This window comes from Triticum urartu, chromosome 6A, assembly GCF_056163025.1.
Source record: "Triticum urartu cultivar PI428250 chromosome 6A, HENAU_Tu73, whole genome shotgun sequence".
NCBI lineage: Eukaryota > Viridiplantae > Streptophyta > Magnoliopsida > Poales > Poaceae > Triticum > Triticum urartu.
This window is the reverse complement of record NC_141878.1, coordinates 15,222,485-15,249,339: the sequence shown is the minus strand read 5'-3', so window position 1 is coordinate 15,249,339 and position 26,855 is coordinate 15,222,485. Positions and strand designations below refer to the sequence as shown.

Genomic DNA, 26,855 nt, shown 5'->3' with positions numbered 1-26,855 from the left:
GTGTGGTTACACGGAGTTGTTCTAAAGCGGCCTTCGGTTTACCCCTTGAGTTAGCTTTTCAAAGCATCATGTAATATCACTTGGGGGCTTGGTCGTATCCGAACCAATGCAATGCCTTTTGATAGGCAAAAGCCACCAGATCACTTGGGGACATGGTCAAGTCTGAACCAGTCACGCCTCTTGATCGGCCTAAGGCCACAGAATCACTTGGGGGCTTGGTCGAACCCGAACCATTGCCACGCCTCTTGATCGGCATAAATGCCATGGTTTCATTTGGGGACCTGGCTGACTTGAACCATAGCTACACCTATCGGGAGCTTAGTCGTGTCCGACCATGGTAACGCCATCTGATCGGCTCAAATAAGCCTCTTTTTGCAAACGGTTTTATCATTGCCTTTGCTTCACAATTTTCTTTGATAGATATTTCTTTCTTTTTGTTGGGTTTTTTAAACCGACAAAGTTTTAAACCGGTTCAAACTGTCAATTGACGGAACACGGTCCATTTTTAATCCGGAGACTATTTGCCTGGTTTGATTTTTTAAACATCCTATTACGGAGTAACACGGTGTTTTATTATAACCCGACATGGTTTACATGGTAAACCGGCATTATGTATATACAGGAGCTGCTATCTCCTCCAACAGTGTGCGTTTATAAACCTCCGCTTCAAGATTGGCCAAGCCAACTTCATGCCCAACGATGGCAGGTATTATGTATCCCAAAGATTTGATCATATTTCAGATATTTTGATTTCACATATGCAGACATCATACTCCGCCGGACGGTACAACCGCGGTGGCGCTTTAAGATTTTTTGTATTACAGAAAATACTTTGGAAAGTTTATCACCCAAAGGAAGAACAAGTTGCAGTAATTATGCACGAAGGCATATCAAAATCAAGAGTATCGGCTAGCCTATTACAAGGCAACACGGTGCCCAAAATAAGATCATGGTTTTTTCGCAAAGGAGAAGCAGTTTAAACCGGCTTCCGGTTCAAGCTTGGTCACCAGCCTGGCCTGATGGTTGTGGGTCATCCCGCGCCGCTTCAACTTCAGCTTCTCTACCCAGCGGCTGGAAATCAACAGTTGTCCAGTCGATTCCCATTAATGCTTGAAAGACAGCTTCATCATGGATCAGCAACGACAATTCAATATCGGGAGCGTAAGTATGCTTACGGATTGGAGGGATAAGATTTTTCGCTTCAGGAATTGGTGCAACTATTCGCTTGTTTTGGTTGTCATATTGGGCTTGATAATGAGACAAGTCTGCTTCTTCAACCAATTGACAAGCTAGCGGACGCACCTCCCGGTTTATTACTCACAGATCTGCTTCACTAAACTCTGACCCGTCTTCCTTCAAGCTGGGATAGCCCTGAGCCGCTTCAACAGGATCAAAATCTGGCACCCAAGCTTTTGCCCGGATTAAGGCATTGATCGCACTGGTTCGAGCAGCAGATTTCTTCAGCTCTTCAACCCGGGCAGGAAGCATCGACAGACTCTTCAGAGTGTCCAGAATCAAAGTGGGCGCTGGATTGTTGTGGGATGCAGCAGAGATGATCCGCTGGGCACCAGTGTACAGTTGTTCGGTCAATGTGTAGGCAGCTTTCAATTTCTTCCGCACATCTGACCCCAACTGACCAATGCGTGTCCCTGAAATATTGCAAAGGGTTAACAAACTGGCAGCTCTATAAGATGGCCGAGTCAATCCAGGAATCAAACCAGCTTACCAAAGATAGCAGCGGTCATGGCATGCACTTGCCGCTTTATGCTGGTCAGTTCGTCTACCACCGGTTTAAGTGCAGCCTCGGCATCTTCTGCTCGTTTGGTTAAAGCGGATTTTTCATTGGCCCAATCCGCCCGCTTCTTCTTGAAGCCCTCCTTAACCTGTTCCATGGCGCTTAAAGCGCTGGTTAATTCCTCTTTTGCTTTGGAGGTTTCAGCTTGTTGGGATTTCAGATTTTCTTGGAGATCGGCGACTTGGCTTTCTTTTGTCTTCAGTTCAGCCTGCATACAGACAGATATATGATTCTGCAAGCAGTACAACAATTGAAGTACCAACCACATAACAAGTTATGCACTTGGCCCTTGGGGGCTAATGTATATTTGATCTTAAATCTTTCAATAGATTCTAAAGTCCCAAGATCAATACAAGTATTCAACTTGGCACTTGGGGGCTAATGTCTATTTGCTCTAATAAAGATGACAATTACTTAAAGTCCCAGTTTAACTACGCTAAGTTGAACCGGCCCTTGGGAGCTACATCAGCAAATTCCGAAGTATGGAGATTTATATTAGCAAAGTCCCGGTTTGAATGAAGTTTCTAAACCGGCCCTTGGGGGCTAGGAGAATTAACAAGATTGAAATGTCCAAGCAGGGAAAAGCACAGGGAAGTTACCTCAAATTTCTCTTTCATCATATTCACCAGACCAGCTTCATAATCACGGCTGGTATACAGCCGGTTCAGATAGCCAGAATGAAGATCTTGGGCATTCAGAGCAGCATAGGTCGCCAAGTCAACATTCCACTTGCCTTTGCCCATGGCAGCAAATTCTTCTTTGGCGGTATGCTTGGATAAAGCAACATGATTGCTGGGCTCTGTACGGCCAATACCAGTAATTACAACTTCATCATCCTTAGCATCACCGGTTTGCACTGGTGCAGTCGGTTTGTCAGCAGGCTGGGATGGACTGGTGGATCTCCCAAACCGGATGGGGCTTCTGGGCTGGTTGAAAGGGCCTGAGGCATCAATAGGCCTTTCTTCAGCAATAAAATCATCATCCTGCTATGGTGGATCATTGGGTAGATCTTCATGAATAGCCGCTTCAAGATCTGGTGTTTTACCCGGTTCAGGGACGATGTCCTCCTCGGCCGCTTTATCTAGGTGAGCCTTCTTGCTCGGCCTAGGCTTGGCCCTGAAAGGAATAACAAAGTCAAATACAGCATATGTTACAAGGTGATGTACCAGAAATATTATGACAAGTATAGCTTACCCAAGCACCGTTTTGAGCGGCGGCAGGTGAGTAGCCGATGACTCGCCAGAGGATGAGTGGGAAGTAATCTGATAATCAGAGTCAGATGGATTAAGAGGTTGACGAAAACAAACCGCTTTAGGACAAGCACTGACAAGCAAATTAGAGACCTTTGAACGGCGTTTCCGAACCGGACTGTTCGGTAAACCGGTGGAGGTAACTACCTGGCCACTATGCCGGGTTGTGCGGCGAGCTTCGTGCTGTTGGGTCTTCACAAGAAATTTGGGATCCAAGTAAGCAAGAGGATGAGAAAATTTAACCTTCCAGTTTGCCTGACGGATTTTTAGTGAAGGCAAAGGGTCTGAATCGGAAGAGAGAGTAATTACCTCTGCGGCATCAGCATGGTTGGCTTCGGCATCATCCTGACAAATATCATCATCAATAAGGCGCATGAAAAATAAGCCAAGTGAGTCAAGCTCTACCTCAAGGTCCGGATTACCCACATCATCATCAGGGGCCGGATCAGAAGATGCAGTGGTTTTCTTCTTATGAGCAGGCCGTTTCACGACTTTAGTTTTTAGTCGGGTTGGTCGTTCCGGTTTGTCTGTTTTTTCTGGCTTCTCCTGTGAAAGTTTCTTGCTCCAAAACGGATCATCGCCCTGTTTAAACAGACATTGATATTAAACAATGACCAGATATATCAATAACAGGTTCAGTAAAAAGAAAAATCAAGCTCTTACAGCTGGCGGTTTGTTGGTGGCACAGAAGGGAAGCAGGCCGGTTCGAGCACATACGTATTCCGGTTCATTCAGCATTTTATTCACAGCCTCTGTGATTTCTTCGTCGGTGAGCTGGATGTTAGCATGTCGCAGTGGGTCATCAACACTGCCAGTATGCTCACAGATCAAACCGGAGCGCTGACTAAGGGGCAGTATGCTCCATGATATCCAACAGCGAGCGAGATCAACCCCTGTTAAACCGTTGGCCATGAAGGCTCTGAGCTTGGACAGTTGAGGGGCGTATTTGCTTCTCTCCTTGGCAGTCAACCTTTGCGGAAAGGGGTGTGTATTGCTAAGCCGCTCTGGACGAAAGCCAAGCAAAGGATTTTCACCAGCAGGGGAGGTGTCTTTGCAATAGAACCATGTTTGATTCCACTCTTTGGGATGGCTGTGCAGTTTGGCGTGAGGGTATGTGACCTCTTTCCTTTTCTGAATCGCCACACCACCCAACTCCGTATTGGAACCATCAGTAAACTCAGTACGGCGGTTTAGATGGAAGCAGTCTGTGAACAACTCAACTGTGGGCTCCTCTTGAAAGAACACCTCACAGAGCACTTGGAAGTGACACATATTTGTAACAGAGTTGGGGCCAATGTCTTGTGGGCGGAGTTGAAAATCGGCCAAAACATCCCGGTAAAATTTAGAACTGGGCGGCTTAAAGCCCCGGGCTAAGTGATCTACGAAGACGACAACCTCTCCTTCTTGAGGTGTGGGAGGGCATTCTTTGCCAGGGACCCTCCAATGGATGCTGTTTTTGCTGCCTAAAGCGCCGATCAGGACTAAATTGTTCAGTTGAGTCTCTGTGACGCGAGAAGGAACCCAGTTGCACTCATATACTTGCTTGGACATGATGAAATCTACAAGATAGGTGATTCCGGTTCAAGAATGCATTGATTAAAGTACACTGGTATGTACAATGTTAAACCGGAGACAGCTCTATCTAAACCGGAGTTTTATGAAGCAACAACATCTGGCGGTTCAACAAGGGGACTAATGGTATATAGCGGTTTGTTAATTTTTTCTACACCAAGTTAAACCGCCGGATCTAAGCATTGAAACAGTTGAGATTGCGGATGGGTAAGTGTACAGAAACAGATTTCACAAGATTTCTCTACAGCGACGGATCTGAAGCAAGTTCAGAAAAGAAGGAAAATATTCAAGGTTCAAAAAAGAACAGTACCAAATCAATGGGCAGAGATACAGATAGATCTATGGTCTTGAGGCATGTAAGTGAAGGCAGATGCTAAAAACTACCGCTACACAGAGCAAAGGTTCACAGGTTCATCTAAGATCTATCATATGAGTACGAAGCAGACGATGAACACTGAAGAACTTGGAAACCCTAGAACGTATCTACGGAGGAAAAGGTGAAGAACTCACTGGAGCCGAGGAAGAAGCAGAAGGTCGCCGCGATGCTCTGGTACAATCAGGGTGATGCAGCGGCCAAGGTTGGAGTAGAGGTCGTCGACGGCGGCGGAGCTCCGAAGCTAGATGACGCAGGGAAGACGAAGCAGAAGGGCACGAAGGGGAAAAAGAAATGACCCTTCGGTCCTATTTATAAGGCAAGGGACATGTGTCAGGCGCGAAAATCAAGGGACCGTGGGTGGAAACGAAGTTGTCGCCTTGATTGTCACAGACCTATTAAATAAAAAGGGTATCATGGATAAGTTTCTTTATAACAGGTGACGTCACGCCGGTTTACAACGACCAGAGAAGATGACATCACGGCGGTTCAACAAACTACAAGAAGATGTTGAAGATGAAGATTTTGCTAAGGATTGACATGAACCTATTCAAATCAATCTGGGGCCTAATGTTGGGGATATCACTACTGGGCGTAAACCGGCCTATCTGGGCCGGGTTAACTTCATCAGTAGTTAACTATGTTAAAGCCCAAGAAGGCAGATGAGGGCTCAAGGCCCATAGTCGGTTCAAGGCCTGTAGCCGTAAACCGGCGTTGGTATGTAACTTGTATTGTAAGTTAGGAATAAGTAGAGACCAAACCGGACACATCTATGAGCCGGTATTGGGACTCTGTGAACCGACGGACGTCACCCGTGTATATAAGGGGACGACCAGGCGGCGGTTCAGGACAACAGACAACAACTCGAGACTTAGGCGAAGCTTGTTTGCTCCCTAGTCATCGAAACCCCATCAATTCCATCACAACTAGACGTAGGCTTTTACCTTCATCGAAGGGGCCGAACTAGTATAAACTCTCTTGCGTCCCTGTGTCCGCTTTAACCCCTTCAAGCTAACCAGTTGCGATGGCTCCACGACTAAGTCCTTTCATGAGGACATCTGCCGTGACAAAACCACGACACCTTCGGTGCGTCCTTCCGCTCCTCGTCGTCATCTTTTGGTGGGTCCACCATGTATACGTCATGTGACGAGGTGGCGTTCCAGGGCCCAATAGGCGCTGGTTCTTCATCGTCTCCTTCATCGGCGTCCATACCGTCGATGTCTTCGGAGTCGAGGTCGAGCATGTCGGTTAAGTCGTAGACAGTGGCTACAAAGTGGGTGGTGGGTGGGCTTTGAATTTCTTCATGGTCCGTACCCCAACCTTGCTGACCGTAGTCCGGCCAGGGCTCTCCTGATAAAGAGAGAGACTTCAGCGACTTCAGGATATCGCCGAAAGGCGAGTGCTGAAAGATGTTCGCGGTAGTGAACTCCATGATCGGTGCCCAATCGGATTCAATCGGCAGGGGCGCGGAAGGTTCGGAGTCCGGAGAGGAGTCCAGCTCCTTGGAGTCACGAGTCTCGCAGAGTACGGGGCAGGTGTTTGGCTCAATCGCCGTTGGGGTCGCAGCCCCCGAGGTGGCGTCCAACCGCCCATCCTCGATCGGCGCAGTTGGCTCCGAATTAAGGTCGCCGATGCGGGTGCGGCCTCCAGGGCACTGTTCGGCGGCAGAGCTAGATCATGCTCGTCGTGACAGTGCGGCGCGCTCGGCAGTGGCTCGAATCCGTCGAAGATCAAGTCCCCGCGGATGTCAGCCGTGTACTTTAAACTTCCAAATCTGACCTGACGGCCAGGGGCGTAGCTTTCGATCTGCTCCAGACGGCCAAGCGAATTGGCCCACAGTGCGAAGCCGCCGAAGACGAAGATCTGTCCGGGGAGGAAGGTCTCACCCTGGACTGCATCGCTATCGATGATCGTAGGAGCCATCAAGCCTGACGGCGATGACACAGAGGAACTCTCAATGAAAGCACCAATGTCGGTGTCAAAACCGGCGGATCTCGGGTAGGGGGTCCCGAACTATGCGTCTAGGCCGGATGGTAACAGGAGACAAGGGACACGAAGTTTTACCCAGGTTCGGGCCCTCTCGATGGAGGTAAAACCCTACGTCCTGCTTGATTAATATTGATGATATGGGTAGTACAAGAGTAGATCTACCACGAGATCGAAGAGGCTAAACCCTAGAAGCTAGCCTATGGTATGATTGTTGATGTGTACGTTGTCCTACGGACTAAAACCCTCCGGTTTATATAGACACCGGAGAGGGTTAGGGTTATACAAAGTCGGTTACAATGGTAGGAGATCTTCATATCCGTATCGCCAAGCTTGCCTTCCATGCCAAGGAAAGTCCCTTTCGGACACGGGACGGAGTCTTCAATCTTGTATCTTCATAGTCCAGGAGTCCCGCTGAAGGTATAGTCCGGCTGTCCGGACACCCCCTAATCCAGGACTCCCTCAACCGTGCTAGGCCTGAAGTGCCTAATGTCCGTCGCCCCAACTATTTTGGGGACCAGGATAATGACTCTAAAGTTTATTTGCGCCATGTCAAATATTCCAACATGAAATTCATGAAATACCGACATGGTCACAGGTTTAAGGACATTCCAGAATTTATAGAAGAAGGCAACCGGAAGACTGTCAGGACCCGATATCGACCCCGCCTTCATAGAGGCGATCGCCCTACCCACCTCTTACGATGAAAATGGGGTAGTAAGTCCCGCATTCTCAATGTCGGAAACCCTGTTCGCCATCAACCAGAAATTTCCCGCCAAAGAAACCCCACCACGGGGTTCCGCCGCGAAGAGCCCCTTAAAGGAGTAAATGTGAGACCTAATCTCACCCGGATGCTCTAGGAGGGTATCTCCCTCCCAGAGGCACGGGATAGCGCACTTCTGGCGCCTTCCATTAGCTATTGCCTGGAAGTAGGCGGTGTTAGAATCACCTTGGAGGAGCCATTTCTGGCCCCCTCTGTTGCCAGAACAATTCCTCTCCCTTGAAAATCTCCACCGGGGAGGATTCAAGGGAGTACCGCTGCAACCAATTGTCGGGCGATAGACCGACTGAATCAGCAGCTACGTCTAGGGCCTTAATCTGATCTAGCAAGGCCCCTTTACGGGCCCTCAGATCAGCACCCATGTTGGCGCCCCAACCCCGCATAAACTGGCGGGAGATCTTAGAGCAATGATGCTAGATATCTGTAGCACAGAATACCCGCGGCGGGTTGGCTGCTGCTTGAACCCGACGACGCCTTACCATTTCAAAGAACCCCAGCTGTAGCAGCCATGACAGTTCGAAATGGAAGCGCCTGAACCACGGCCGGGGCCCTTCCCCTGACGAGAACAACATCGGAACATGATCGGAACCAATCCTAGTGACCGCTCTCAGAAAGCATAGTGGGAACATAATCTCTCACTGGATAGATAGCAGGACCCGATCCAACACACTCTGGATAGGGTCCACATGTTTACCGGTCCATGTGAACCTAGCCTCTACACGGGCTATCTCACGTAGGGCCATATTCACTATGCAATCATTGAACACACGCATCCGGAGCCGGTCAATATTAGGAGAGCTCTTCTCAGCCTCCTGAGGGATAAGGTTGAAATCCCCAGCGACTACGACCGGCATAGTGCAGCGTTCTACATTATCTTTCAGCTCGGCCAAGAAGTCCGTCAACCGCCCGTGAACAGCCGGGCCATAGATAATGATCACCTCCCAGCTGAGGTTCACACGTCATTCCATAATGGACATACTGAGGAAAAATTCTCCTCGGTCCATATCCTCCACCGAAATAGAGTAGTGTCGAAAACATGTTACATTATAGGATAGAGTAGTATACATACTAACGTACCTAGCATTTGGAGCGAGTAATAGATCCACCCCGGCCGCCCGACATGTCCATGTGGAGCTTAATTTCACTGAAAGTTTCCATCCTCGATCCAAGGTTATACGACAAATAAAGAAACAACACGTCCCAATCGGTCGACGTAATCACTTGCGTACGTCCTTCATACCACGACACCAATTCAAAGACCTAGTCAGTATGTTTGCCCATCGCCTGCCACCTATAAATAATGTATGGTATAATGGTAAGATCGGCAGAGCCATGCCAAGCCAACGCATAGCATAATCATCAGCAGCAAGACACTAGCTACTGGCCACAATAGCCCATTGCCGTCTCCGCTGGAAATGGCTTCCTCTCCGGCACCGGCGGGCGAGAAAGCACACGCCGTGTGCCTGCCGGCGGCCGCACAGGGGCACATCATCCCCATGCTCGACGTGGCCAAGATGCTCCACGCCCGCGGCTTCCACGTCACCTTCGTCAACACCGAGTACAACCACGCCCGCCTCGTCCGCGCGCGGGGCGCGGCCGCGGTGGCCGGCGTCCCGGGGTTCCGCTTCGCCACCATTCCAGACGGCCTGCCGCCGTCGAACGACGATGCCACACAGGACGTCACGTCGCTGTGTAAGTCCCTCACGGAGACCTGCCTCGGGCCCTTCCGCCGCCTCCTCGCGGAGCTCAATGACCCAGCCACTGGCCACCCGCCCGTGACTTGCGTCGTCGCCGACATCATTATGGACTTCTCCATGGAAGCGGCCAGGGAGCTCGGCCTCCCCTATGTCCAGCTGTGGACGTCCAGCGCCGTCAGTTATGTCGGTGTCCGCCACTACCGGCTCCTCTTCGACCGTGGCCTCGCACCGATCAAAGACATCAAGCAGCTGACGAATGAGTACCTTGACACGCCGGTGGATGACGTGCCGGGCATGCAGAACATGAGGTTCAGGGACTTCCCGACCTTCATACGCAGCCCGGCCTCGGACGACTACATGCTGCATTTCGCGCTCGGCATTGCGGAGCGCGCGGTCGGCGCGTTGGCGATGATCGTCAATACCTTCGACGACCTTGAGGGAGAGGCGGTGGCGGCCATGGAGGCGCTCGGCCTGCCCAAGGTCTACACCATCGGCCCGCTCCCTCTGCTGGCGCCGAGCTCAAGCATCAGCACGAGCCTGTGGAAGCAGGAGGAGGAGTGCCTGCCATGGCTCGACGGCAAGGAGGTCGGCTCAGTCATGTACGTCAACTTCGGCAGCATCACCGTTATGACCAACGAGCAGCTACTGGAGTTCGCGTGGGGGCTGGCCAAGAGCGGCAATCATTTTCTCTGGATCATCCGTCCCGACCTCGTCAAGGGCGACACCGCAGTGCTCCCCCCGGAGTTCTCGGCCGAGACGGTGGAGCGTGGGCTCGTGGCCTCCTGGTGCCCGCAGCAGCAGGTGCTGAACCACCCGGCCGTGGGCGCGTTCCTGACGCACAGCGGCTGGAACTCAACGCTGGAGAGCATGTGCGGCGGCGTGCCCGTCATCAGCTGGCCATTCTTCGCGGACCAGCAGACCAACTGCCGGTACCAGTGCAAGGAATGGGGAGTCGGCATGGAGATCGACACCGACGTCCGGCGCGACGCCGTCGCAGACCTTATCACTGAGCTCATGGAGGGGGAGAATGGAAAGGTGATGAAGAAGAAGGCACAGGAGTGGAGGGAGAAAGCGGTGAGGGCGACCAAGCCAGGCGGCTCGTCTCACCGCAACTTTGATGCGTTGATTCACGACGTGCTCGCTCCTAGCCGCTCTGGGTAGTGTACCTGCTTTAAGTTTTTTTTCTCAATCCCTTCTTTTACGGAGGAGGCCGGTTTTGAGAATATTTCGATAATCTCAGCAAATTAGTACCCAATAAAATCAAATAAATTTTGAATTAACAATGTGCCAAAATAAATGTAATTGACCCGTGGTTTTGCAATTAGTAGTGCCCGCTCACTTCATTACTCCCCAGATGTCGATTCTAAGCTTTTTTGAAAGATCCAGCATCGCTGGCATTCATTGGTAATAGCAGAGAGCAACGGAAAACAATAAGGTGGTGAAGGTTTTAGGACCAGAAGATCTGAAGATCAAAGAAAAAGAAAAACAACAGCCCTAGTAGCTGCAACACAACACTCCATACAATCCACACAAGCCGACGTAGCTCCGACTCCGATGATGAACTACGAAGAAACTAGGCAAGGTTGGCATCACGGAGGATCACCGAACGAACAACTTGCCACGCGTCATCGTATACCACCTGGCCCCACCACCGCGGCTTCGACTTCACAGCAACAAACTAGCCGCTCTGGGTAGTGTACCTGCTTTAAGTTTTTTTTTCTCAATCCCTTCTTTTACGGAGGAGGCCGGTTTTGAGAATATTTCGATAATCTCAGCAAATTAGTACCCAATAAAATCAAATAAATTTTGAATTAACAATGTGCAAAAATAAATGTAATTGACCAGTGGTTTTGCAATTAGTAGTGCCCGCTCACTTCATTACTCCCCAGATGTCGATTCTAAGCTTTTTTGAAAGATCCAGCATCGCTGGCATTCATTGATAATAGCAGAGAGCAACGGAAAACAATAAGGTGGTGAAGGTTCTAGGACCAGAAGATCTGAAGATCAAAGAAAAAGAAAAACAACAGCCCTAGTAGCTGCAACACAACACTCCATACAATCCACACAAGCCGACGTAGCTCCGACTCCGATGATGAACTACGAAGAAACTAGGCAAGGTTGGCATCACGGAGGATCACCGAACGAACAACTTGCCACGCGTCATCGTATACCACCTGGCCCCGCCACCGCGGCTTCGACTTCACAGCAACAAATAGTCGAGGCAACCCCACAGAAACGTCGGAGAAGAAGAACCGACTACCACGACCAATACCATGCCTCCGATATTGCTCACCATCATCATCGTTGCCACAGAAGCCACCATGCACGTCCAGTCATAGGAAGCACCAGAGGGATCAAGAGCTTCAAGACGGCACCCTAAAGAGAGGAACGACGTTGAAGACGACGTCACCGTCCGACCCTACAGCAGGATCTGGGCTTTCACCCGAAGAACTTGATCCGGGAGTCACTAGTAGAAAACAGGGCTTTGGTTCAGGCCGGGTCAGCCCATTAGTCCCGGATCAGTCCAGAACCGGGACCATTGTGGGCATTGGTCCCGGTTCGTGAGCCCAGGGGGCCGGCCGGGCCACGTGGGCCATTGGTCCCGGTTCATCTGGACCTTTTGGTCCAGGGGGCCGGCCGGATCACGGTTCATCTGGACCACCGTGGTGAGCCTCTTATTCTTATCTTCTTTCTGAAAGGAAAAATATTCTTACTTGTATGTTTACATAGATACTGGTATTATTTTCTTACTTTTATTATTGCATCTTATATAGTGCGATGGTTTTGGTATCCGCCCCCGTCGGCCCTCGTCCTGTCTATGATTCAGATGTGGTATATATATTATCTTTATAACTATTGGTTCATTTATTGTTTATGAAAATTATGCCGACCAACGTGACATAGATTTTATTTATGTAGGATGTATGTGACTCGGAAATGCCAACCGACCCTATTGTCGAGAGGTTAAATTTAGTTGAAGAAGAAAACAATTTGTTGAAGGAAAAAATAAAAAAAATTGAGGAGGAGAAGATGATATTGGAGTTGCATGTTGCGGATGTCGTCGATGATCACAAGATCAAGATGGATGCAATGCGCTTGAAGATTAGAAAGATTAGAAAATATGCCATTCATACCGAGGCTTGGTATCATTATGCCGTTGGATCAATTGTTACCTTGGTTGCGATTATGATCGCATTTGTTTTCGCATTGAAATGTTTTACATAGTTTCAATGTATGGTTTAATTAATTAGATGCTCTGGAGAGCTATATGTTGTTAGATGAGAACTATGTATGCACTTTGGTTTTAATGTGATGATGAACTTCTATTAATTTGGACACTTAATTATATATAATGCACGCAGATGAATCGGCAATGGATGTACAGTGACAGACACACCAGCGAGTACATTAAGGGCGTGCATGAGTTTCTCGATGCGGCTGAGGCAAACAAGAAGAATGGTTTTATGTGTTGTCCATGCACTGAATGTGGGAATACGAGGTCTTACTCTAACCGGAAAATCCTTCACTCCCACCTGCTTTACAAGGGTTTCATGCCACACTATAATGTTTGGATGAGGCACGGAGAAATAGGGGTTATGATGGAAGACGGCGAAGAAGAAGAGTACGATGACAACTATGTGCCCTCTGAATACGGTGATGCTGCAACGGGGGGAGCTGGTGAAGATCAAGAGGAACCAGACGATGTGCCCAATGATGCTGCAACGGATGAAGCTGCTGAAGATCAAGAGGAACCAGACGATGTGCGCGATGATGATGATTTCCGTTGGGTCATTGTCGATGCAAGGACGCAATGCGAAAGTCAAAAGGAGAAGGTGAAGTTCAATCGCATGTTAGAGGATCACAAAAAAGGGTTATACCCCAATTGCGAAGATGGCAACACAAAGCTCGGTACCGTACTGGAATTGCTGCAGTGGAAGGCAGAGAATGCTGTGGCTGACAAAGGATTTGAGAAGCTACTGAAAATATTGAAGAAGAAGCTTCCAAAGGATAACGAATTGTCCGACAGTACATACACAGCAAAGAAGGTCGTATGCCCTCTAGGATTGGAGGTGGAGAAGATACATGCATGCCCTAATGACTGCATCCTCTACCGCGGTGCATACAAGGATCTGAACGCATGCCCGGTATGCGGTGCATTGCGGTATAAGATCAGACGAGATGACCCTGGTGATGTTGACGGCGAGCGCCCCAGGAAGAGGGTTCCTACGAAGGTGATGTGGTATGCTCCTATAATACCACGGTTGAAACGTCTGTTCAGAAACGAAGAGCATGCCAAGTTGATGCGATGGCACAGTGAGAACCGAAAGAAAGATGGGAAGTTGAGAGCACCCGCTGACGGGTCGCAGTGGAGAAAAATCGAGAGAAAGTACTGGGATGAGTTTGCAAAGGACCCAAGGAATGTATGGTTTGCTTTAAGCGCGGATGGCATTAATCCTTTCGGGGAGCAGAGCAGCAATCGCAGCACCTGGCCCGTGACTCTATGTATGTATAACCTTCCTCCTTGGATGTGTATGAAGCGGAAGTTCATTATGATGCCAGTTCTCATCCAAGGCCCTAAGCAACCCGGCAACGAAATTGATGTGTACCTAAGGCCATTAGTTGAAGAACTTTTACAGTTGTGGAATGGAAACGGTGTACGTACGTGGGATGAGCACAGACAGGAGGAATTTAACCTTAAGGCGTTGCTGTTCGTGACCATCAATGATTGGCCCGCTCTCAGTAACCTTTCAGGACAGACAAACAAAGGATACCACGCATGCACACACTGTTTAGATGACACTGAAAGTATATATCTGGACAAATGCAGGAAGAATGTGTACCTGGGCCATCGTCGATTTCTTCCGACCAACCATCAATGTCAAAAGAAAGGCAAGCATTTCAAAGGCGAGGCAGATCACCGGAAGAAGCCCGCCATGCGCACCGGTGATCACGTGCTTACTATGGTCAATGATTTACACTACGTAATCTTTGGAAAGGGTCCCGGTGGACTAGCTGTTCCGAATGATGCTGAGGGACACGCACCCATGTGGAATAAGAAATCTATATTTTGGGACCTACCCTACTGGAAAGACCTAGAGGTCCGCTCCTCAATCAACGTGATGCACGTGACGAAGAACCTTTGCGTAAACCTGCTAGGCTTCTTGGGCGTGTATGGGAAGACAAAAGATACACCTGAGGCATGGGAGGACCTGCAACATTTGCACGAAAAAGACGGCATGCCTCCGAAGCAGTATAAAGGTCCTGCCAGCTACGCTCTTACGAAAGAAGAGAAAGAAATCTTCTTTGAATGCCTGCTCAGTATGAAGGTCACGACTGGCTTCTCATCGAATATAAAGGGAATAATAAATATGCCAGAGAAAAAGTTTCAGAACCTAAAGTCTCATGACTGCCACGTGATTATGACGCAACTGTTACCGGTTGCATTGAGGGGGCTTCTACCGGAAAACGTCCGATTAGCCATTGTGAAGCTATGTGCATTCCTCAATGCAATCTCTCAGAAGGTGATCGATCCAGAAATCGTACCAAGGCTAAGGAGTGATGTGGCACAATGTCTTGTCAGTTTCGAGCTGGTGTTCCCACCATCCTTCTTCAATATCATGACGCACATCCTAGTTCATCTAGTCGACGAGATTGTCATCCTAGGGCCCGTATTTCTACATAATATGTTCCCCTTTGAGAGGATCATGGGAGTCCTAAAGAAATATGTCCGTAACCGCGCTAGGCCAGAAGGAAGCGTCTCCATGGGCCATCAAACAGAGGATGTTATCGGGTTTTGTGTTGACTTCATTCCTGGCCTTAAGAAGATAGGTCTCCCTAAATCGCGGTATGAAGGGAGACTGGCTGGAAAAGGCACTCTTGGAAGAGACTCAATAATATGCAGGGACGGATATTCTTGGTCTCAAGCAAACTACACAGTTCTACAGAACTCTACCTTGGTGACCCCGTATGTCGATGAACACAAGAACAGTCTACTCTCCAAACACCCGGAGCAGTGCGACGACTGGATTACATGTGAACACATCAGGACTTTCAGCAGTTGGTTGGAAACACGTCTCAGAGGTGACAACACTGTTTGTGATGAGTTGTACTTGTTGTCCAGGGGACCATCTTTGACTGTATTGACTTACAAAGGATACGAGATAAATGGGAATACATTTTACACGATCGCCCAAGATCAAAAGAGCACCAACCAAAACAGCGGTGTCCGCTTTGATGCAGCAACCGAGAGCGGAAAGGGCACATATTATGGTTACATAGTGGACATATGGGAACTTGACTACGGACCTGATTTTAAGGTCCCTTTGTTTAAGTGCAAATGGGTCAATCTGTTAGGCGGCGGGGTACAGGTAGACCCACAGTACGGAATGACAACAGTGGATCTGAAAAATCTTGGGTACACTGATGAACCGTTCGTCCTAGCCAATGATGTGGCACAGGTTATCTATGTGAAGGACATGTCTACCAAACCGCGAAAAAGAAAAGATAAGAAAGCGAATACATCATACGATGAGCCAAAGAGCCACATAGTTCTTTCAGGAAAAAGGGACATCCTGGGAGTGGACGGCAAGACAGACATGTCTGAAGATTATGAAAAGTTTCATGAAATTCCTCCCTCCAATGTCAAGGCTGACCCAAGCATCCTGATAAACAATGAAGATTATCCATGGTTACGGCGCAATAAGCAAATGACATAAGCGAAGAAAAAGTGAAGACTTTCTCCCGCAACTATTATGATGATACCATGCCAACTTTGTAACACACGAACATGCTACCATTGTCCGTTTTGTACATGCACATGCTATGTGGGTGAAATTATGATACCATGCTAACTTTCAACTTTTTCAGAGTTCATTTGAAATGCTTTCATGTCTTATGGTTCGGCCCTCGTAATACCATGACCATTAGTCCCTGGCCCATGCCAACTTTCAACTTTCAACTTTCTAAAACTAATAGCACTAATAGAAAGTTTATAATTTTGCTCCTCGCCCCTGGCCCATGACCATTAGTCCCGGTTTGTGCCACAAACCGGGACTAAAGGGTTGGTCCTCGTTGCGGGCAGAGTTTAGTCCCAACTCGCCAACCGAAGGGGGCTCACACCGGTTTATAAGCCCTTCCCTCTCTGCCTTGTTGAGCTCCTCTCAAAGTAAAAATAGATGCCCTAATAGAGAAAAGTTTAACCTAAATTCATAGTGAATTTCTCTAAAATTCATAGCAATTTACTAGGAATTTAGGTTGAATTTTCACTATAAGCACATCTATTCTCATTTTTTAGTAAGTTAATCACAAACTTGTGATTCAAACAATTTTCAAAGAATTCAAATTTTAACTATTCCAATTTGAAAACTAATGGCACTAACAGAAAGTTTATAATTTTTCTAAAACTAATGGCACTAACAGAAAGTTTATAATTTTGCTAACCTAAAAGCAAACAGAATTAAAAATTAAAGCAAAAAACAAAAGAAAATAAATAATGCAGAAAACAAAACAAAAAAACTCAAAAAAAATAGCAACAATAAGTATTTTGTTGTAAGTAGAAACAAAATAAAATAAATAAAGCAACAGAAAGTTTATAATTTTGCTGACCTAAAAGCAAAAAGAATTAAAAATAAAGCAAAAAACAAAAGAAAATAAATAATACAGAAAACAAAACAAAAAAACTGGAAAAAAATGAAAATAGCAATAATAAGTATTTTGTTGTAAGTAGAAACAAAATAAAATAAATAAAGCAACAGAAAGTTTATAATTTTGCTGACCTAAAAGCAAAAAGAATTAAAAAATAAAGCAAAAAACAAAAGAAAATAAATAATACAGAAAACAAAACAAAAAAACTGGAAAAAAAATGAAAATAGCAACAATAAGTATTTTGTTGTATGTAGAAACAAAATAAAATAAATAAAGCAACAAAGAAAACAAAAAAAGTGTTTTCAAATTTGAAAACTAATGGCACTAACAGAAAGTTTATAATTTTTCTAAAACTAAAAGCAAAAAGAATTAAAAAATAAAGCAAAAAACAAAAGAAAATAAATAATGCAGAAAACAAAACAAAAAAACTGGAAAAAAAATTAAATATAGCAACAATAAGTATTTTGTTGTAAGTAGAAACAAAAAAACAAAAAGATAAAAAAATGTGCCACCTATTGCGCACCCACGACCTGAATACGACTAGAAACCCTACCATGGGCCAAGATTCAGGCCCGCAGGAGGCCTAGTAGGCCCACAGGCTCACATTGCACGGTTAGGCCCGAAAGCCTGCTTTAGAGAGAAGCTCGAGAGAGAAGGCGCACCGCACCTTATAAACAGGTGCGGCTCCCTCTCAACTAGCGAGGTGGGACTAAACATTTGGGCGCGGGGCAGCACAAGGCCTTTGGTCCGGGTTGGTGGCACCAATCGGGACTAAAGGGTGGCATTGGTCACGGTTGCCATGAACCGTGACCAATGCCCCCCTTTAGTCCCGGTTGGTGCCACCAATCGGGACCAAAGGCCGCCGCTGCTGAAAAGAGGCCTTTGGTCCCGGTTGGTGGCACCAACCGGGACTAAACGGGGGCATTGGTCACGGTTGGTGCCATGAACCGTGACCAATGCGCCGTCTATATAAGCAAGACTTGTGAAAAATTTCATTCAGTTCTTCGATCGCGCCCTGACGACGCCGCCAGGCTGCCCCTCTGCGCCTCACCGTTGTCGTCGCCGCCTTGCCTCCGACGCCGTCCTGCGCCACCCCGACGCCGTCGCCACCCCGCGCCGCCCCGACGCCGTCGCCGCGCGCCACCCCGCTCCGTCGCGGTCTCTCCGCGCCACCCCGACGCCGTCGCCTCCCCGCATCGCGCCCCGACGCCGTCACCGCCCCGCCTCTGCCTCGCCGTCGCCTCTGCCTCGTCGCGCCCCAGCTGCCCCGCGCCGCCGTCGCCTCTGCCTCGCTGTGGTCTGGGCCGGCACCGCCCCCCTCTTCCCCCATTTTTTTGCAAACACATATATGTTTTTTTCCTGCAGATTATATGTATATGTATGAGTATATGTATGTGCTAAAAAGATAGATTTTTAGAAAAAATACTATTTTTTCTGTTCATGATATGATGATGTTTTTTTTCATATATGCATTTTTTCATATATGTATTAATTTTTTAAGTTGTTAGTAGATATCGATTTTAGGTTAGTGCATTTTATCACTGATTTTAGGTTAGTTGATCGATTTAGTGCATTTTATGTTTGTTGCATTTTATGTTTGTTGCATTTTAGGTTAGTGCATTTGCTAAGTGATATTAAGAAAGGAAGGAAAAGAAGGATAGGAAAGAAGAAAATAAGAAGAGGAAAGAAAGAACAAGAGGAGAGGAAGAAAAGGAGAAATAAATAAGAAGAAGAAAAAAGAAGAAAAAGAAGAGGAGAAGAAGAAAGGAATAGTGGAGAAGAAGAGAAAATAGAATATTCTATTTTCTCTTCTTCTCCACTATTCCTTTCTTCTTCTCCTCTTTTTTTTCTTTTTTTTTCTTCGATCTTCTCCTCTAGCTATTCCTTTCTTCGAGGGTTCTATAGGGTCGAGGGATCGAGGGTCGAGGGTTCCAGGGTCGTCTAGGGGTCGAGGGTTCCAGGGTCGTCGAGGGTTCCAGGGGTCGAGGATCGCCGAGGGATCGAGAGAGGTTTCCAAGTGTCAAAGTATTGAAGAAATCCATGGCTTCATCATTAGCCGGAAGTAACCAGGGCATGACGAAGTCCTCCAAAGTTATTTTAGAATGGTGTCCCGGATAGGATAATTTGCCTTTTTGTATGAATTTCAGCAAAGGCCTTCCAAATAACGATATTTGGAAGGTTCTTGCTGAACTTTGTACCAAAAAGCGAATTATCTTATCTGGGACTCCGTTCCAAAATAACTTTGGAGAGCTTCATACCATCATGCACCTGTTACTTTCGCCTAATGATGAAGACATGGTTTTGATGAATCCTTTGACACTAGGCAACCTCCCGACCCCTCGGCAATCCTCTCGAACATGAGAGGAAGAAGAGGATAAAAAAGAAGAGGAAGAAGAAAAAAGACAGGAGAAGAAAGAATAGAGGAGTTCTTCTCCTCTATTCTTTCTTCTCCTCTTTTTTTTCTTCTTCTTCCTCTTTTTTTTATCGGGAACGAGGGTCGTCGAGGGTCATCGAGCGGTAGAGGAGAAACCCTAAATAGAAAGTATGTTATTTGGAGGGCCTTTGCTGAAATTCATACAAAAAGGCAAATTATCCTATCCGGGACTCCGTTCCAAAATAACTTTGGAGAGCTTCGTACCATCATGCACCTGTTACTTTCGCCTAATGATGAAGCCATGGTTTGTTGAATCTTTTGACACTAGGCAACCTCCCCACCCCTCGGCGATCCTCTCGAACATGAGAGGAAGAAGAGGATAAAAAACAAGAGGAAGAAGAAAAAAGAGAGGAGAAGAAAGAATAGAGGAGTTCTTCTCCTCTATTCTTTCTTCTCCTCTTTTTTTTCTTCTTCTTCCTCTTTTTTTTATCGGGAACGAGGGTCGTCGAGGGTCGCCGAGCGGTAGAGGAGAAACCCTAAATAGAAAGTATCATCGGTGTGAGATACATGTGGCCGTCGGTGTCGGACACTACATCCACGTCCCACAAGTGGCGCGGGCTTCGACGCCCACGTCACTTGTGGGACGTGGATGTAGTGTCCGACACCGACGGCCACATGTATCTCACACCCACGATACTTGCTATTTAGGGTTTCCTCTATCGCTCGGTGACCCTCGAAGACCCTCGTTCCCGATAAAAAAAAGAGGAAGAAGAAGAAAAAAAAAGAGGAGAAGAAAGAATAGAGGAGTTCTTACTCCTCTATTCTTTCTTCTCCTCTTTTTTTTCTTCTTCCTCTTCTTTTCTTCTTCCTCTCCTCGACGCTGCTTCTCTAGGGTTTGGGGTGGCCTCGACAACGCTTCAAGGATAAAAAAAGAGGAAGAAGAAGAAAAAAAGAGGAGAAGAAAGAATAGATGAAGAAAAAAAGAGGAGAAGAAAGAATAGAGGAGTATCTATTCTTTCTTCTCCTCTTTTTTTTCTTCTTCTTCCTCTTTTTTTTATCCTTGAAGCGTTGTCGAGGCCACCCCAAACCCTAGAGAAGCAGCGTCGAGGCCACCCCAAACCCTAGAGAAGCAGCGTCGAGGCCACTAATTAATATTAGTTCTACGTTTTTGCCACTAATATATCCATCTGTCATGTTTGAATAATAATTGCCATGTTGTCAATATTTGTAGAAACTATGGACACCGCCCGAGATGAAGTACAAGAAGAGTTGTTGGGGGACATAATCGCACGAGGAAGTGATGCCATCTGCTCGTTGTTTCTCAACGACACCGATGGTCTGGAAGCAGCTGGCTATGATTATGATGGCTCCGGTGACCTAATTCCGGTGCAAGAAGGAGACCGTGAGGACGGCTCCGGTGACCCAATGCCGGTGCAAGAAGGAGACCGTGATGACATCTCCGGTGACCGAACCAAGTCCGGCCAGGTATATATATTAGTTAAGCTTCTGCTGACTAGCTAATTGATGCATTCATTGTTTTGGTATGTACACATATTATTAAGTCTTTGTTCTTCTTCTAGCCCTCCGGATCGAGCACCACTTCGGTAAAGAGACGAGGCCCGAAGAAAAAGTTGAGCTCGGATGAAAAGTTTGAGATCATAGCAATCGCGCCCGACGGCCAACTGATTGAACCCCTCGGGACAAAGAGCGCATTTGTTGCTCAGTGCGGGGTTTTGGTTAGGGACAAGATCCCGATCAGCATCCAGCAATGGTTTAAGCCGGCTACAGAAGACCCTGAGGTGTCTTATGTCAATGATATGCAGAAAAATGATCTTTGGACTGAGCTGAAGTCAAATTTCACCCTACCGCCAGAGGATAATCCAGAGAAGCCAGTTAAAGAGCAATTAATCAAGTCTTTTGCTCTTAAGAGGTTGGCAGAACTATTCAGGAGGTGGAAGAAAGAGCTGAATAAGTTTGTCGAAAATAATGAGACACCAGAATTCAAGGGCAAATATGAGAAGATCAGAGATCACTGGCCCGCATTTGTGGCCCACAAGACATCGGAAAAGAGTAAGAAGATGTCGGCGACAAACAAGCAAAATGCTGCAAAGAAGAAGCATCACCATCGCACGGGGTCAGGTGGCTACCTCGTAGCCCGGCCTAAGTGGGCCAAGACTGAGAATGATCTGGTTGATAAAGGGATCGAACCAGAGACAATTAACTGGCCAGACCGTTGCCTGACTTGGTTCTTCGGGGCTGGCGAAACCTTGGACCCTGTAACAGGGAAGTGCATTTGGACGAACGATCAAATGGACATACCAGCCAGGAAGCTTCAGCAGTATATCGAAGTAGCGCAGCAAGGGACGTTCTTTCCAGACAGAGAGAACGACGAGCTCATAATGGCCCTCGGGAATCCTGAGCACCCTGGACGGACACGAGGCACGCCAGGCTCCATTCCGTGGAAGGTTGGGTTTCCGGACGCAGGCGGTTACAAATCCCATGAGAGGAGGAAAAAAGTGCAGCAGACCCAAATGCAGGCGCTGCAAGCAAGGGTACAAGCGATAGAGGAACGAGAAGCAAATCGCAGCAAACGTACTGCCGAAGCTACCCCGCCATCTCAGCGGAGAAGTAGCGTGGCTTCCACCGAGCTGCTTCAGCCGGAGCATGCCTTGACGGCTCCTGCCAGCTATCCCGTGGATGCTAACACAGAGTCTCAAAATTGCCACCTTATGACGCAATGGATGAATTTGAAGGTCAAGGCGGCTGTTGGCTCTGTTTATCCTACTGAACCCGGCGCAACTTTTCACTGCCAGCCGATTCCAGAAGGATATGCTAGGGTGGTGGTGGATGAGATAACGGAGGGATTTGAGGACCTCCAGCTTGACCACCCTACCAGTGAAGGGGAGACTCGGCTGGGGTCTGCTCTGAAGACTCCATGCCTATGGCGGAAGGAGCTCATCAACCTTCCGAACTGGACGCCTCCGCCTCCTCCTCCTCCTCCGGTGAGTCAGGGCACTCCGCCTCCTCCACCGCCTCCTCCGGCGAGTCAAGGCACTCCGCCTCCTCCACCGCCTCCTCCTCCGGCGAGTGACGATCAGGGCACTCGACCGGCTCCTTCTCCAGCGCGTGGCGGCACTCCGCCTCCTTCTCCGCCTGCGCCGACGCGCCCGAGCAGCCAGCCTCCTCCTTCTCTGCCTCGTCAGCAAGGGCGGAAGAGACCTGCCGCCGCTCCGGCTGCTCCGGCGCGTCGTAGTCCTTCTCCTCCGCCTCATAAGCAAGTAAAGAAGACAACCGTTCCGTTTGCTCGGCCGGCGTCTAGCAGTACAACCAGAGGCGGGAGGAAATACAGATTTGGTCCTTCTCTGAAGACTCCACAGAAGTTACCATACAAGAGGACCCCGGAGGAGAACGCCGAGATCGCACGAGAAGAAGTGAGGAACTACTTTGAAGGGGTGAAAGCAAAGAAACATCCACCTCCGGAGGAGAAGGTAGATCCAGTGAAAGCGAAGCGCACTCTGGCTGCCCTGACAAAACCACCCAAGTCTCCGCCGAAAGGAAACTATGAGCGCATTATTGGAAAGGAATTTGCCGAAGCGGAGTGATCGGGAAGTACTGTCAATGATCAAAGCCTGAAAGAACGACGAGCTAGGAAACAAATTGCCCAGCTCGGCGAACAAGCGAAGCAATCGTGCCCCCCGCTCAAGGTGCCTAGCGACAACGTCGCTAATAATCCAAGGATGGTGCCCGGTTATAGCAATCTTGGCGATTACCTGCCCGACGATGTACATTATGATTTCATGGAGGTGCAGATACAAAGATACGAGTACGGGAAGCCTCTCGTCAAAGATGAAAGATCTCTATCAACGATGATGCGAAGATTGCATGATTGGTACTTGAAAATCTGCAGAGACTCTGGGGGTAGGAGTACTTTGTATGTGAAAGTTAAAAAGGAGCATGACCTCGTTGGAATTGAGCTGTTGCCTGTTCCATTTGAGGAGTTCTTTCAGTTTTTCAATCAATTGGCCCTCGATAAAACAACGGTCGCCTGCTACTGTCTGTAAGTAGTACTACTTCTGTCATTAAGTCTCTCTATATAGCTCAGCTCTTTCATTGCATGTATTTATAATCATCCTCACTATATTATGCAGATTGAAGATCGCCGAATTGAAGAAAAGACAAGTCGGTGATATTGGGTTCATTAACACATATCTCATAGATGCAACTCAGGTTAAATTTCATGCCGCAACTACCGAGGCCAACTTGCTACGATCGTTGGTAATAAATGAAAACAAAGATATAATACTCTTTCCTTACAACTTCAAGTGAGTGTTACTGTCTTGTGCGTATTCGGTTTCCCTTATATATTAGTCAAGGTTATAGTAATGTAATTGATGAGTTATGCATGCGTGTGCAGTTTCCACTATATTCTCCTAGAGATTAAGCTTGAGCAGGGACTAGTAACCGTCTTAGACTCAAGACGAAAAGATCCCCAGGACTATGCAGACATGACTCAGATACTCGAGAAGTAAGTTAAATCGATCATTATCCACCATATCAGCAACTTTGTTCATTTCCTGATATATCAAGTAATTGTTTTCTTTGTCCGGCAGGGTTTGGAGAAAATTCACCAGAAAAGCTCCGGAACTGCCGAAGGAGCTGCAATTTAGACACCCGAAAGTAAGTACTATAGTAGCATGTTCCGTGCATCTAGTAGTGATTCAAGCGCTAGTTTCATCAATACCATTTGGCATTCTTGCTTATCAGTTTGATTGACCTCTATTTCTTGTAAAGTGGTTGTGGCAGGAACAAGGGAATGATTCCTGTGAATACTACATTTGCGAGTCCATCCGCCACACGACCTATGAGCGGGGCTACACTGACGAACAATATGAAATACGTAAATAACAACATTCACAATTTTATTTTATTACCATCATTTGTGTTGAGTTTCATTCATATATATATATATATATATATATATATATATATATATATATATGTATGTATGTATTGACCCCCTTTTTTAAATTAGATGTTTCGGAAGCGGGATGAACTCCTAGCACCAGCTCGCATGCGAGCAATTCAAGAGGAATTGGCGGCATTCTTTCTTGACCACGTGATCACTGAAGACGGAGAATACTATGTGGACCATGAGTCCGTATGATTATATTTGTAAGAGATAATTATTGTATATATGTAGCCGGTAGTGTCGGATAGATATACGAGAACTTGTTGTTCGACCAATCTCTCGGAGAAGGAGAGGTGGTCGATATCACTTCTCTCTGTATGCATATATGTTCATGACGATCTTCTGTTTCCTTCGTTTGCTTACTAGCTAGCTAGCGTGTCTAGTCCTCTCTATACATATGTATAGTACGTAGCGTCGACCAAGCACGGACATAAGAGAGGACACTTCTCTCTATTAATTATAGCTAGCTAACACAATATGTGAAACACCTAAATTAACCCCCCAAAAGCCCCAAACCCACCCCCCTTTCAAAAACAAAAACAAAAACCCCAGCCACAGAAATGCTGACGCGTGGATGCCTATTGGTCCCGGTTGGTGCCACCAACCGGGACCAAAGGGTCTTCTGCCTGGGCTCCGCGCACAGGCCATGTGGAGGCCAATCTGTCCCGGTTCTGGATTGAACCGGGACTAAAGGGACAGGGCATTAGTACCGACCCTTTAGTCCCGGTTCCAGAACCGGGACAAAAGGCCCTTAAGAACCAGGACAACAGGCCCTTTTTCTACCAGTGAGTATAGGCTGTGAAGAATCCTGACGACGCCTCCAAGGAGGATAGCGACGCCCACGGGGGCCGTCGCCGTCGGTCGGCCAGCACCGGCCAGGCTTTCACCCGGTGTAGCCACTCCCACGCAGTAGGCCGAGGTCGACCCGTACCTCCACTGGACCGCGCACATCCCCCACCCAGTGAGCACGCCACCGCTGTGCAAGGCCACCAGCTAGCCTCCTCGACGACGGGCCTGCAGAGACCAGATCGGGTCCTGCACCCCGCATCCAATCGCGGACGGAGCCTCCCTGCTCCATCAAGCGACAACCGAGCACCACTCCCAGCTGGCAGTGCCCCTCCCGAGCACCGGCCAAGGCCGACAAGTACAAGTCATGGTCGGCCCGCCCGCAACTACCGCAGCCGCAGCCTCGGACCTCTCCTACTACGCGCCGCAACTAGCCTCCGGCTTGGGCAGGCCCAGATCTGGCCGGCCCGTCCGCAACCGCATGCCCCAGCATGCTCGCCAGATCTACAGCCATCCGCTGCACTCTAGGCTATCAGCTAGCCGGACCCACCACACCGACGCGACGAACGCTCACTGCAGCAGCAGGCCGCGCGCGCAGCCACACCTCTGCCCCGCCTCGCGCACCGGCGACTGCGCCAGATCCGCGCAGCCCCGAGTAATCCCCACGCGCCCAAGACAGATCCGCGCAGCCCCGCTCCTGTAGCGCGCCATGGCGCAGGCACCTCGCGAGTGCGCCCCACTCGCGTACCTCGCCTCGCCGAGCTCCAGTCGCCGCCAGATCGGGACGCCCGCGCGCCCCTCGATCCAGTGTGGAAGTGACTGACGGCCCCGCCGCCGCCTACACTGCACGGGCTTTGCCCTGCTGCGTACACTGGCGGCGGCGAGGGGAGCGGCTTCGGTGGGTGGCCTCCCGGCGGTGGGCTGGATTTTGCTCTCCCGAGCCGCCCGCGGGAGCAACGCGAGAGAGCCTCGTGGGGGATATGCACCACTTCTACAATTAAAGTGTTGTCGATTCTAAGCTGGTACCTCGCACTCGCACATGGACGAAACGATTTGAATAACCCGAAAAACTTTTAAAATGTGAATATTTTTTGTACATACAAACAAAATATTGAAAATGAAGAAATTTTTCTAAAGCTTTGAAGATTTTTTAAACACGATTTTTTTGTAAAAGTGAACAATTTTTAAAACTTCAGTTTTTTTAAAAAATGTAAAATGAAATAAAATAATGAAATAAATTTTGACAATGAAATAAATTTTATTTTGCATTTTTTTTAAAAACTGAAGTTTTAAAAATTGTTCACTTTTACAAATAATCGTGTTTAAAAAATCTTCAAAGCTTTAGAAAAATTTCTTCATTTTCAATATTTTGTTTGTATGTACAAAAAATATTCATATTTTACATTAAAGGAAACAAAAAAGAAGAAAATAAAAAAACAAAAATAAGAAAAAAGAAATAGAAAAAAACGGTTCAGGAATCTTCTAGAATGTTCCCTAACCCAGTAAAACCCGGCTAGGAAGCTCTAGAAGGTTCCCAAAACTGGAACTTCCAAGGTCACGTACTGCAGGAGATGGCTGGCCCAATTGTTTTAACATCAGACTACTCTTTATTGCAAGGTGATCATCAT

General features: G+C 47.7%; 1 protein-coding gene and 1 pseudogene across 1 annotated transcript; one reads left to right on the top strand and one right to left on the bottom strand.

Annotated features, from left to right (window-relative positions):
* The first annotated feature begins 9,067 nt into the window (after positions 1-9,067).
* On the top strand, positions 9,068-10,800 carry LOC125513312 (7-deoxyloganetin glucosyltransferase). The gene has a single exon (XM_048678393.2). The coding sequence runs from the start codon at positions 9,173-9,175 to the stop codon at positions 10,613-10,615; it is 1,443 nt and encodes a 480-aa protein (XP_048534350.2). The 5' UTR covers positions 9,068-9,172; the 3' UTR covers positions 10,616-10,800.
* Positions 10,801-11,817: 1,017 nt separating this feature from the next.
* On the bottom strand, positions 11,818-25,938 carry LOC147963235 (uncharacterized; annotated as a pseudogene).
* Positions 25,939-26,855: the final 917 nt, after the last annotated feature.